This window comes from Octopus bimaculoides, chromosome 9 (assembly GCF_001194135.2).
Source record: "Octopus bimaculoides isolate UCB-OBI-ISO-001 chromosome 9, ASM119413v2, whole genome shotgun sequence".
Classification (NCBI taxonomy): domain Eukaryota; kingdom Metazoa; phylum Mollusca; class Cephalopoda; order Octopoda; family Octopodidae; genus Octopus; species Octopus bimaculoides.
In genome coordinates, this window is record NC_068989.1 from 58401320 (window position 1) to 58415257 (window position 13938).

Sequence of the window (13938 nt, forward strand, 5' to 3'; positions counted from 1 at the left end):
TTCAGTCTTTTGACTGTGGCCATGCTGGAGCACCGCCTTTAGTCAAGCAAATTGACCCCAGGACTTATTTTTTGGAAGCCTAGTACTTATTCTATCGGTCTCTTTTGCTGAACCGCTAAGTTACGGGGACATAAACACACCAGCATCGGTTGTCAAGCGATGTTGAGGGGACAAACACAGACACAAATATATATATATACATATACATATATACGACGGGCTTCTTTCAGTTTCTGTCTACCAAATCCACTCACAAGGCTTTGGTCGGCCCGAGGCTGTAGTAGAAGACACTTGCCCAAGATGCCACGCAGTGGGACTGAACCCGGGACCATGTGGTTGGTAAGCAAGCTACTTACCACATGTCTGGTCATTGTGCTATTTGTGCTCAAAGGACTAGAAGTATTATCTTGCTTGGGAACAGGTGAGTACTGGCAACAGAAAGGGTTTCAGGCCTTAGAAATCTGTCTCAATGAATTTCATCTGATCCATACAAGTTTTTTTTTAAATGTACATTGAAATGATAATTATGATAAACATCATCTTCATCAGCATTTTATTGTCTACTTTCCCATAGTTGCATAGACAAGACTACACCAAAACAGATGTTTCTGTGGCTAGATGCCCTTCCAGGTGCCACACTTCGTTTTTAGAGAAGTAATGAATCTCCAAGTCTACCCAACAATGAACATGCCAGTTGTGGTTACACAGAGGACTGGAAACAAAAGACATTGTTTGCATGAATGGTGAAGCTTTTGTTTACAAACAGCACGTGACAAGACATGTCAAGAAACCAGACATGCTTTTGCAGCAGACTGCAAGCAAGTGACATCTCTATGAATGGTAAGGCTTTTTTTGCATACTATCAGTGCATATATGTGCAGATGAAGAGAAATAAAAACTTGCTCACTCTCTCTTTGTCACACACAGATACACGCACACATGCATATGATGAGCTTCATCAGTTTGTGCCTATTAATTTCACACACAAGGTATTGGTTAACCTGCAGGTGACCAAATTAACAGTGGTGGAGGTTGTTCCGAAAATGTAGTTGCTAGAATAAGAACTGGTTGAGCAAAGTTCAGAGAGCTATTATCACTGTTGGTTACAAAGGGCCTTCCTTAGAGTGAAAAGAAGATTGTATGACATCTGGGTATGGACTGCAATAATATATGGGAGTGAAATATGAGCTGTGACTGCAGAAGACATGCGTAGGCTTGAAAGAAATGAAGCCAGCAAGCTCTGCTGGATGTGCATGTCTGTGTACATTAGGGTTATGACTTTTGCACAGCTTAATAACCCTATACTGTAATTCAATGAATAATTTCATAAAAGTCAGGAAACTAACATTTATTTTGCTTTATTTGAAAAAAAAACGTCACTCTCAACATAAGAAATCGATCACCACTTTTGACCCAAATCAGGCAAAATTCTAGGGGGTTCATAATGCCTGCTCAAGTTTTTACTAAACTTGGTGTGCTGACTCAATGCAATGCAGAAATAATATATCTGAAATTTCAGCTTTCTAGTTGAAGTAGTTTGGGAGTTATGGGCTTTTTAAACTATAATCACTAGGTGGCACTAGATTAACACTTCAGCATTTCCGCTGCCTAAATCCTTGTAAACGCAAGAGAGATGCAAAATAAAAGTGTATTTATACATTTTAAAGATTACTGAATTGAAATTGCTCTATGCAGATGTTCAAAGCTAGGCTATTTTAAGACAGAGGCCACTCCAAGCATTCGATAACATACAAAATTAAAAACAATACATATTTTTAACTTTATAGATAAATAAATAAATTTTTAACTTTATAGATAAATGTTTTGAGAGAAAAATTGAGTATAAGAGGCATCAGTTGTAGTATGCAAAAGTGAAAACTGCACTGGTATGGTCATGTGATGTGTATGGATGAAGACAGCTGCATAAAGTGCTGGTCTGAAATTTGGAGGGAACTAGTGGAAGAGGAAGACCCAGGAAGATGTGGGACAAAGTAATGAGAAATGATTTGTAGATATTGAGCCTCACAGAGGTGATGACAAAGGACCGAGACAATTGACGATTTGCAGTGCTTGAGAAAACCTGCCCAGTTATATAAAATCCATGTCCATGTCCCTCCACTCCCCAACAACCTACCCATGATTATCACCACTGTATCTCCTTCCACTCTCCCTAATTTCCCTATCAGCACAGAATATGTCTCTGTTCAATCCCTTCTCCACAACATATCCTCCTAATACCCCTTCCCTCTGCCAGTATCCACTCATTACATCCACCCCCACCACTAGCTCCCACTCTCCTTTCCAAACCTTGTGAAATCACCCATCCACTCCTTTCCAATCCCTGGTCCACCATACTATATACACTTCTCTATAACTCGAGTGTATGGCCCCTGCTCCCTCTTCATCACATTTTCACCACCTTTCTCTCTTCTCTCTCTCTTCCTCTAACCAAAGTAGTCAGGTTTCTATTCTAATGCAAGACACCTTTCCTGTCCCACAGTAGAACTACTCCCTCCCCTTTCCAACTAAAGGGTCTTGTCCTGCAATTATTTGGTGACATCACTGCTGCTGGTGCCACATAAAAAGCACCCAGTCCACTCTGTAAAGTGGCTGGCATTAAGAAGAACATCCAACCATAGAAACCATGCCAAAACAGACAGCAGAGCTAGATGCAGTCATCTCACTTGGCAGATCCTGTCAAACCCTTTTACCCATGCCAGCATGGAAAACAGATGTTGAATGGTGATGACATCAGCAAACATTATCTAAGCAGTGGAACCAAATCCCTATTCATGGAGTTCTGAAATAAACTTAACTACAAAGCCAAGCATGGGCATATGATTATATATGTTTACATACACACATATATGAAGAATATTCCATAAAAACAGACAAATATGAACACAAACTAATATCACAACAGAATGAGCTTGCAACTAATCATGTGTACTTCATAACCAAAATATATGCCTGATGATGTGGAATACCAATAGTCAAACTCTGGTATTATAAGTCATCCATTAGAAAAGACACTGTACAGAAGCCAATACTGCTCTATATCCTGATGAATCTGAGATAAGTAAATTCTGGAACCCTACAGTTCAATATAAACTGCAAAGGTCTCATAAAAAGCTAAGGAAAAAACCCTAATAAATATGTAAAGAGACATATTTTCAAAATTACATACCTTAAAAGAAATGCTATTTCATACACATATATACATATACATACATATGCACAAAAAAGACCTGTTCTCTATAACGGAAATGAGATCTCAAAAGTACAATACCACATAAAAAGCACTGATGGTGTAAACTGGTTGGCATTAAGAAGGGCATCCAGTTGTAGAAATGTAGTCCAAACAGACTATGGAACCTGGTGTAGCCCCCGGTCCAGCCATCCAACCCATGCTAACATGGAAAATGGATATTAAATGATGATGATCATATATATATATATATATATATATATATATATATAAACAATATATGAGTATATGCATCCTGGTGTTGCCATCCGGTTTCACCAGTCCTCAGTCAAATCGTCCAACCCATGCTAGCATGGAAAGCGGACGTTAAATGATGATGATGTACATGTATGTACATACCTTCATCTACATGTACATATAGATACATATCTGGGTACATGACGTTCCAAAGAAACATGGACAAAATGATAAACAAGTTACAAAAAACAAGCAGGCCACAGAGAAAATATCCTTCTTCAGCTGCCACCATTAAAACACTGGCGTTTACAGCTGCATAAAAAAGTCCTGACTGTTAAATGTGGATGGAACCTGTGGAAGAGGGAGACCCAAAAAGATGTGAATGAAGTACTGAAGACCAACCTTAGGATTTGAAATGCATGAAGGAAATTACAAAGGGCCAAAATGATTAGCAATTCACTGTGCTCAAGAAAACCCATTCATCATGAGCCTAAAATCATTATTTTTATGCTCTGCCACTGCACACAATTTGTCTCTGAATCCTTCTTTGCCTCTCATCTTGCTATCACTCATCCCTCTTTTAACTATACATACATGACATGAAGAGTTTGTCAAATTTGACAATGACCTACCAACTACCAAAGAAAAAGTAAAGAAAACAAAATGAGAAAGAAATAAGGAAAAAAACATCATGATGTCACAACCAAATTTTGCTCCATCTTTAGGTTTTCTTCTGCTCTCTGTGGATCTTTGACCATAACAATGACTGATCCAGTATGGGTTCTGGTCTGGTTGTCATTATCATGAATGTAACATGGATGGGTTAGCTTGGGGGTACCTATTCCTCTCCAATGTGTAAGCCACAACCATATGCTTTTACCGGAGACACTCCTTGGCCTCCAAACACTTCACTGTTGACCCTAGCCAATGATTCTCAGGGAAGCTTTACCCAGAGTCTTTCATCTACTGATGCAATGTTAACACTGTTCCCTTCACTTGGTTTAGCCTACCAGCTGAAGCAGAGCACTGGACTGTGTCTCTAGGAGTCATCAAGTAAGAGATTAGGGATTAAATGAGGATCAGTGATGCCTGTTCACCTGACCATTTCTGGAAGGTGCAGCTGCCAGGCACCAAATGTACTTCTATTCAGAGCTTCCGACACCACAAAAAGTAGCTATGAAATATTTATTAAACAAACTAAACAGTAAAGTCCTTAAACTCCCAAGATGCTGCCCAGAGATGTGAACATCTCTTTCAAAAATAGCAAAAAGGAGAATATTTATGAACTGCTTCAAAACATACTCCACTAGCTTGATTATGAATTTACATTTATACCAATAATTACTGGTCACATGGTTTTGTTAGTAAATGTCTTAGTGACAATCTGGAAGAGGTAAGATTTCAAGCAGAGAAAGAGACCAGCTAATATGCAGTTTACAGGCACAATTTATACAATGGAACAGCAAACAAAATATGATGTACACTACATGAGACTTATTGTAATCCAAATCCCATTGATAGGGCTTTGTTTCTTTGTTAGAAACCACTACCTTCCTTCAAAGAATTCCGAAATGATAAATAAAAAGCTTTAATATATATATATCAAATCGAGGCACTCCGTTGGTTATGACAATGAGGGTTCCAGTTGATCTGATCAACGGAACAGCCTGCTTGTGAAATTAACGTGTAAGTGGCTGAGCATTCCACAGACACGTATACCCTTAATGTAGTTCTCAGGGTTATTCAGCATGACACAGTGTGTGACAAGGCTGGCCCTTTGAAATACAGGTACAACAGAAACAGGAAGAAAGAGTGAGAGAAAGTTGCATTAATTTCAGCTCTTATTTCTAAAAACTACATTGTTTCTTTCCAGGTAAACTGACATCTGACTAATCAAAGAGGACATCAAATGTAACCAGTTTTGACTTCTCTTGAAAATGTAAAAAATTAAGCATTGTGTTATCAAGTACCTGCAGAAAAAGGTTTCAGCACCCAAGGACATTCAAGCAGACATGGTTGCTACATTGGGAGACGATGCTCCAGCTTTATCAACAGTACTAAAGTGGGCAGCTGAATTTAAGAGGAGAAAGAGTCTTGAACATGACCCATGGTCTGGACACTCTGCAACTGCCACCACCAAGGAAAACAGTGATCATGTTCTCCACATGGTGATCGATGACAGACGAGTGACTGTAAATCAAATAGTCAAAGCATATCCTGTGAGTGAGTTGAGAATATTCTGCATTATGAACTTGGCATGAAGGTTTCTGCTTGGTACCACATCTTCTGATACCTAATCAAAAGCGCACCAGGTTGATCACATCACGAGAAAATCTGACATTGTGTGAGACAGATCCAGCTAATTTTACGGAATGTTTTCTAATCCAGGATAAATGTTGGCTTCATCACTTTGAACCAGAGACAAAGAGACAGTCCATGCAGTGGATATACCCCTCTTCACCTGCTCTAAAGAAGGCCAAAGTCGCTTCATCTGCAGTGTGATGGTCTCAGATTTTTTGAGATGCAAAAGATATTGTGTTTATTGACTATCTTTAAAAGGGTCACACCATCAATGGAGAGTACTATGACAACTTGCTGAGGCAGTTACAAGAGGCTATCAAGACCACAAACTGATGAAAGGGGTCTTGTTTCATCAGGATAATGCTCCAGCACACAAGTCCTTGATTTCAATGGCTGCTATGCATGACTGTGGTTTTGAACTGGTTCATCACCATCCCTATTCTCCTGATTTGGCCTCATCTATCATCTGTCCCCCAACATGAGAAACCAATTGGTTGGGAACCAGTTATTACAGTGATGATGACATCATATATGCATTTATGAATCTTTTACGAACAAGATGAAAGCTTCTTCATCAATGGAATTCAAGCACTGCAACACAGGTGGAAGAGTGGGGGACTATGTTGAAAAATAAACCTCACTTTGTCACATTCCATGAGTGTCATGGTCAGCCTGGGAACTTTTCAGCTGACCCTCATCTCTTGCCCTTCTCACTACTTCTTTCTTCTCCTTCCCAGTTGTGTATCTCTCTTTTTTGCTACCTGCTCTCATTGACCCTTTCACTTTCTTTCTTCCTCTCTTTATTTTTTTTTCTTCCCCTCTTCTAAAACCTGCCAAAAGTCATATCCTCCACTGGCACTAGCATTCTGTCATCTTTCTGTACCTGAAAGACAACCCTGTTTTTTTTCTTGTTGAACTATATTACATATATCTGGCCATCTTTAGATTCCTGACTTACTTGTTTATGTTCCAAGATGTTTTTATAGCTATGTCTACCATGTCACTTATGTTTGCACTTGCTGGCATGTCCAGAAGATTAGTTCCATGGGATTAAGACACAAGGCTTTATTTCAGCTACACTGATTCTGGACTACATGGTTGATAAGAATGTTCCATGTCTTAATTATTCTTTTCTATTAATCATTATCCATGTCATTACAATTTGGTTTTTACTGCGGGCATTATGTACGTTCAATTGCTTTAATATCAGACATCTACAACAGAATACTTTTGGGCGGTAGATCTAACAAGCTCACAGTTTAACCCAATTACTAGGTCCTATCTTGAAGAGTCTAGCTTGGTGTTCCATCTTATTAGCAAATTTGTCCCAACTGACATTGAAATATGGATCAAAGACTTAAATTCTAAGTAGGAACTAATGTTGAAATCAGCAAGGAGTTCAAAACTAGCAATGCACAACTCAGATACAAACTAATGACTGTACAGATTGTAGTTCAGTCTAAGCCTAGTGCTGCCTATCTATGCTAGAGGTCCAGCGAATATGTGATGTTGCTATGTTGTAATAGCACTCTCAAGTCACAAGTGGGTAGGTACTATAGTTTAAAGACAGCTGCTAATACCTGGGGTCTAAGATTAAAAGGACTTATTTCCAGGATTCAGAATATGTTAAATTAACAAAAATGTATCATTTTCCTACCTTATTTCTTATAAATAATGATTTATCTCTCTACGTATGCTCTACCTTTCTAGCTGTTGAAAGCTTATAACAGGAGAGAAAAGGATACACATAAAGAAAATCACGTTTCAAAGTTTTTCATACAAGCACCAACATCTATTTTGCTTATAATTTGAAAATTGTCCCAGTTTGAGTCTAATAAATTACGGTAAGCCTATATTTACACTATTTACATATTCATAAAGGGTATACATTTTATAAAATGTTTAACTGTACTTAATTACAATATTAATGGATCCTTATTTAAGTGCTAACACTATTGATGATCTTGACTAGATAACTGCATGTTTTGGTAGATAGAACGAAGGCTCAAAAAGAAGAGTACCCAATATTATAGCAGAAAGTTATTATTCAAATTCTGATATTCCGTGATGATTGACAAATAGGAATAATATATTTGTCAGGTTGTTGTTTTATTCCTGTCAGTTTAGAAGTAAACCGTAAACGTTGTAAGCGAAATCCTGCTTTAGTCTGGGTGGGACCCCAATCATAGCTGTCAGCTTACACAAACCAAAATATTTAATATTCCATCCTTCGTGCATTAAATGTTGGATTCAAAAAGGGTAGAGGGAAAACTGAGGGAGTTACATATAATACAATAACATCAGAAACTAAACCAACTGAAACTGTATGAAACAGTTCATCATACAGAAAAATAATTACATTTCTATTTTTAGGTGAATATTAACATTTTCTACAGGACCGACACATAATTAAACAGTTCGCTCGTGAGAAAAGAAATCCAATCGCTCATAATTATAATAATCAGATGTTAAATGTTCCGAGAAGTCATAAATTGAAGCAACTACAAAAACAAAAAATGTGACTATCGTGGAGAATTGAGTGTATTTTGGTTAAAGAAACATGTGAACCCCTAATGAAATGAAAAATGAAACACGTTTTAGTGTCGCAAAATAGTGCAACTAGGGCGAGTTATTGGTTGTAAATTTAAATGAGAAAAAAAAAAGATTTTTTATATCATATATAGAAATAAAATTATAGCTTGTAGACAATTCTCTAAATTTGCAGTAAAAGGTATTCATCAATGGGTTAGTATTTTGTATTTAATAGTCAGTCACATCTCACGATGACAACATATATATTTTATATAGATATATATATATTTATATATATATATATATAATATTATAATTAAGTCATCGTATTTATTCTTTATTATCGGAGTCTTTTTACGAGATAGAAGCTTGAGACACGGTAAGCAGGAAACAGAACCTTTGTGTCCATTAACAAAGCTCTGATTTAAACACGGAAACAGAGAACAGCGGACTACATTTAGCACAATAAACTAAATACCAGTGCACATACATAATAAATAAATACATGCATAATTTATACCTTGCAGGAGGAGTACACAGCCAATTTCTCAAGTTTCTTGGGTCGGGGATAACCTTTCACCATGGCCTTTTTATGGGCGATTCGTTGCATTGTGTTGCTTCGACTCATTTCGCCAGTGGTCGATGGCTGCGAAATCTGTCTGCCAGTTGTAATGGTCGTCGTTGACTGAGATTCTGTGGTAGATGCAGTCGAATTGGACATAGATGCTGTTAAGACAGTAGTTTCAGTTGTACTAACTTGTGACATAGCCACAGATGACGACAGATTTGAAGATGTGATAACAGAGCTTGTATCGCCATTAGTGGAAGCCATCTTTAACTACAACGAAGTGACCCACATGCAAACGAGAAACTTCTTTTTATCCTCCGCCTTCACGCTTTCATGGAAACATTCGACCTTAACAAGGACTTACAGTAATAACAGAATCTTAACGATGGACGATTATTTATTTATTTTTCTTTAACACGAATGAGCACATTTCTCGATTCTTTGTTCTGCAATAGTGACGCCAGCGTATTCTTTTTCCTTCCCCCACGACTCAACCCCGATAACTCAATTACTAAACTGAAATTACCTCCCTTCGTTTAATCGCTACTTCGAAGTTCCACACATATTTGTTGGTTGATTTCATTGATTTAATCGAAGACTATGCTGAAAGAGATATTATTATAATGTATTTTGTCGAATCCCTAATTAGAAACGTACACCACTGTCTGTTCCCTTTGTATGAGTTATTTATTTTAAAAGAAAAAAATTGTAGAGTTGAGAAAACTAGTTGGTGGTGGTCTGCAGCGTCGGTTAAATTTGCTTCAAGCTCAAGTGACCTTTAGTTTTGCACCACGAGAAGGGTTATTCTGTGAACCAACACACGCACAGTGTATATAGTATTTGCCTTGTGAAACCTGAGAATTTTATGGTCCAACGAATGCAAAGTATTTGGCAGGGACTTTTTGCTTGTTAAAAATGTTCTTGTTTATTATCGATTATATATTACACAGAGTCGCGCGCGCGATATAAAATCATAGAATGTTATCAAAATAACATTTAAGCAAAAAACAGCAGTGAAAAAACATGGCAGAGTAGAAATAGTTTATGCAAAGCCATATGGCATAATACACCAAATATTAAGGTATACTATGTGATCTGGAGATCCATTCAGCCATCTTAGTAATGTGTTCTTATAGAAGCTCTCTTGTCTTTATGTTGCCACTGATCATTTTATATGAGAAAAAGAGAGTGAGTCTGGTGACTGTGCATTTGCGAAAAAAATCTTGAGTGGTCTAGCATCTGCTCTGACTTGCATTGGATAGGGGCTGTAAGGACAAAGCCAAATGACTGGTGGCCACTCTGCTTTTGTTACTTTTCTGGCAAGCTGAAATGAAAGCCGGATTCTACAACACTTAGGGTAACTGAATAGTCTTGTTAAGGATAGCTATGCTTACCCATATGAGGAAGGGGCAAAAAATAGTGTCCAAAACAAAGCCCTCTTCACTCAATCTGGTTGATTTACTACAACCAGCAGGGGATGTCACCTGCATGGATGAAAATAGGATGATGGAACATCCAGATCCTCCAAAATAATTACAACAGAGACTTGAAAAATGAGCTTGCATAGTATAATCTGGATGTAATTACCCTTTGTGAGACTTGGCTAGCTAAAGAAGGTCAGCTGAAAGAATTAAGTGTAGATTACACATCCTTTTAGGACAGAAAAATAGTGAAACTATGATAAGCAATGACTTTGCCATGAAGACTTGCTGCTCAACAACTAGAATCTATCTTCAAAGGGGTTAGTGATAGAATCATATCTCTGGGAATTCCGCTTGAAAAGAAAAATACATCCTTTTAAGGAATTATGCCAAGCACAGTGTTTATAAGCACCAAAAACTTTCACCTTCTACTAAGATGCAGAAATCCTGGTATCTTGGGAGAAGGCAAAAACTCTGTGATATGTCAATAAAATTATATATAGAACTAAGTGAAGCACTGATTATACATATATTGTGTGCAAAGTGGAAATTTAGAAGTAGAAGATGTCTATAGGGCAAACCACCACCAAAAAAATCTGGAAGTGAAGAATCTCAAGTTATCAGCATTTTAATAGATCTTTTTTTTTTTTTTTGAAACCATCTCTGAAAGACTAAGCAAAGCATCTTTCAAAACTGATGGCAAAGAATGTAGCTGGACTTCTTGAAAAGTGACTCTGAAGAACTCTGCAACTGACATCCAAACCCATGCAAATAGGCTGCACCAGTATTGATTTGAAGAAAATAGCAAAAAAATCCAAAGGTTGTCAGCAATGTCTTCCAACTCACAGTGAAAACCTGATGCTTTGTGTTCAAGTAAAAGTGCTCTGCAGGAAAAACTAAGTGCCATGAAAAATAAAAGATTTGATGAAAGGGTATGGGAGATGTAAATGCATAAAAATTTTTTGAAAGTCTTCATGCAGCCTAGGGCCCAGCTTGTGAAGGTGTTGCACTTCTCACTGCATATGCAAATGTGAAAGTGCATGGCTCAGTGGTTAGAGTATTGGGCTCACGATCATGAGGTGGGGAGTTCAGTTCCCAGACTGGACTGTGTGTTGTGTTCTTGAGTAAGGTACCTTATTTCACGTTGCTCCAGTTCACTCAGCTATAGAAATGAGTTGTGAAATGAGTCACTGGTGCCAAGCTGTATTGGCCTTTGCCTTTCCCTTGGACAACATCAATGTTGTAGAGTGGGGAGGCTGGTATGCATGGGTGACTGCTAGTCTTCCATAAATTACCTTGCCCAGACTTGTACCTCAGAGGGCAGCTTTCTAGGTGCAATCCCATGGTCATTCATGACTAAAGTGGGGTCTTCCTCCTTCTACTTTTAAAATATTCTGACCAGAACCCAACGTAAGTAAGGAATCATCAGCATCATCATTTAACATGCTCGGAAATGAGAGGTTAAAATACAAGAGAAAAACCTGAATAACAGATTCTTTGCAGTAGAGGACCTACTCAGCTACTCACATTACAGAAAAAGGGATGAGAGTAACTGGACAGAGATAAAAATTGTGATGATCAGGTGTCAGTAAGGATCCTCAAGATATAAGCTCAGTAGAAGTGAGTGAGAACAGGAGAGCATGGAGTATGGGCAAGTAGAGGTTGCAAGAGTAAATGGGAAAGTGACGGATGATGGTTAGAGATAGGGAATAAGTGAGAGAGTGAATACAATGAAGAACAAGTGTTCTGGGATGATAAAAAGGGGAGGTAGGAAGTGTAGGTGACAACTGTAGAAATTGGGTAGAGTTGAGGGGATGTAATCATTGATATATGTGAGTTGGGAGGGGGAGGGGAGAGGAGCTGATTGATGTTACAGAAACAGGTGAGGTGGAGAGCAGCAGAATAATGATGATGATACAGGAGATAGGTGAAGAATGAGAAAAGCTGGGAGAAAGGGAGAGAGGTGATGTATGATTGATTGTAAGAGTGTGGGGCAGCTGTAGTAAATGGTGAAGGATAGATAATTTGGGGGCTTCAGTATTAAAAATGAAGGATAAAAATCAAGTGAAATTGTTCCACTGGTGAAGTAAATAATTTTGCCTACATTTAGTTCCAACTGTAGAGAATTATACTGCAATAAGAAAGATGATGGGTGGTGGGGATGTCTTGAGAAAGAAATTGGGTGAGAGGTCTCAATTGTGCATGTAGACACACACACACACACATTGTGCTTGAGTGGGTCTTCTCAAGATATGCATATCTCCAGTCATCCTGATACTTTGTCATCTCTTCTGTGAGGTTCAAGGACCTTAGATCAGCTTTCACCAATTCATCCCATGTCTCTTTCTGCAAACTTAATCTATATTAAGTGGACAGCACTTCTTTACACATCTGTCAGTTTTCTTTGTTGTACACTGCATCTAATTCCTCTTATGCCCTGCCTTTCTCTCAATGTGTTTGTTTTATGTTGTTTGTGCATACTTACATCGCACATTCTACAGAGCAGGTTAGCTTAATTTCTTTCCAGTCTTCTACATTCATGTCTCATGCAGCATTGCAGTTCTAATGCAAAATCTTTTACAGTCTACTCTTCACTCTGTACGAAAAGACCTTTGTTTCTAGCAGCAGTCGTAGTTCTCTGAACTTCACTGACTTTTTCCAACCTGTTTTTAATTTGGCTACTATACTTTCAGAGCAACCACCTTCCCTGCTAATTACATCTAAGTAACAGAATCTATCAAGTACTTCTAGTGAGTCATCCAGGCATTTAAGAAAATCTAATTCCAGTGTATTCATAGTATGTACTGCTTCAGTGCATCTGTCACATATGAAGCTTCCTTTCTGTGTTAGTCAGCCTGTGATTCCACAACAAGTCTTGTGTGTTCATACCTTGCAATGGACGCAGTATATGAAGGTTTTACCTAAACCTTTTCTGCATATGGAGCTAGGCTATTTTGCTGTAGCTGTGCGGGTCCTGTCTTCTTTCCTAGTTATTAAAAACTTAGTATTTGCTATGTTTACTTAAGATCACTTGGTTCTAGGTTTAGCTTCCAAATCTGGAATTTCCTCTTTATTCCTCCTATAGATTCAGCTATGAGAACTATCATCAACATATGGGACTTTCAATGGACAGTTGTCTTAAACTCTCCTGTGATGGCTTATAAAACCATATAAAGAGTCATAAAAACTCACATATATATGCATAGGCATGCATACATTAACATATACAGATATACATAAATACATAAACATAAATACATGAATACTTATCAGTGTGTTTAGGTGTACATACATAAATGTCTATACATGCACACCAAAAAGTCAAATGTTATTGTTACTATATATGAGGAGGACAGACACATATATATATACCCACCCACACATACATACATACACATATGTATATATAAACACTGAGTACCACATATTCCCTTCCATTTTCTTATTGCTATATAAATTTAGGGTAAAACTTCCTTTTAACAGCACCCATTTATTGCACTTAGTAAAAACACTAGTGTAATAATAATTGGGTACCCTCCTAGCAGTATATTGGATAGATATTATCCCTTAGTAGGTTGGATTCACAACCCCTAACTCTCTTGTATATATATATATATATATATATATATACAAGAGAGTTAGGGGTTGTGAATCCAACCCACTAAGGAATA

The 13938-nt window shown here is 37.7% G+C and overlaps 2 protein-coding genes across 6 annotated transcripts in view; one reads left to right on the forward strand and one right to left on the reverse strand.

Moving 5' to 3' along the window:
• The window catches only part of LOC106871034 (histone acetyltransferase KAT2A), a 42899-nt gene extending 33560 nt beyond the window's left edge, over positions 1 to 9339 (reverse strand). For all 4 annotated transcript variants that reach the window (XR_008264900.1, XM_014917291.2, XM_014917290.2 and 1 more), the window contains exon 1: positions 8799 to 9339. Coding sequence is in view for 3 of the 4 variants with exons in the window: in XM_014917291.2 (XP_014772777.1) it covers positions 8799 to 9110 (312 nt within the window). In the remaining variant the exon portion in view is untranslated. The remainder of the gene's footprint in view (positions 1 to 8798) is intronic.
• The window catches only part of LOC106871036 (tRNA wybutosine-synthesizing protein 4), a 38269-nt gene continuing 31399 nt past the window's right edge, over positions 7069 to 13938 (forward strand). The window contains exons 1-2 of one of the 2 annotated variants that reach the window (XM_014917295.2): positions 7069 to 7292; positions 7457 to 7590. The gene's annotated coding sequence lies outside the window, so the exon portion shown is untranslated. Of the gene's footprint in view, positions 7591 to 13938 lie in introns of both variants that reach the window. The other variant, XM_052970706.1, reaches the window with a different exon arrangement.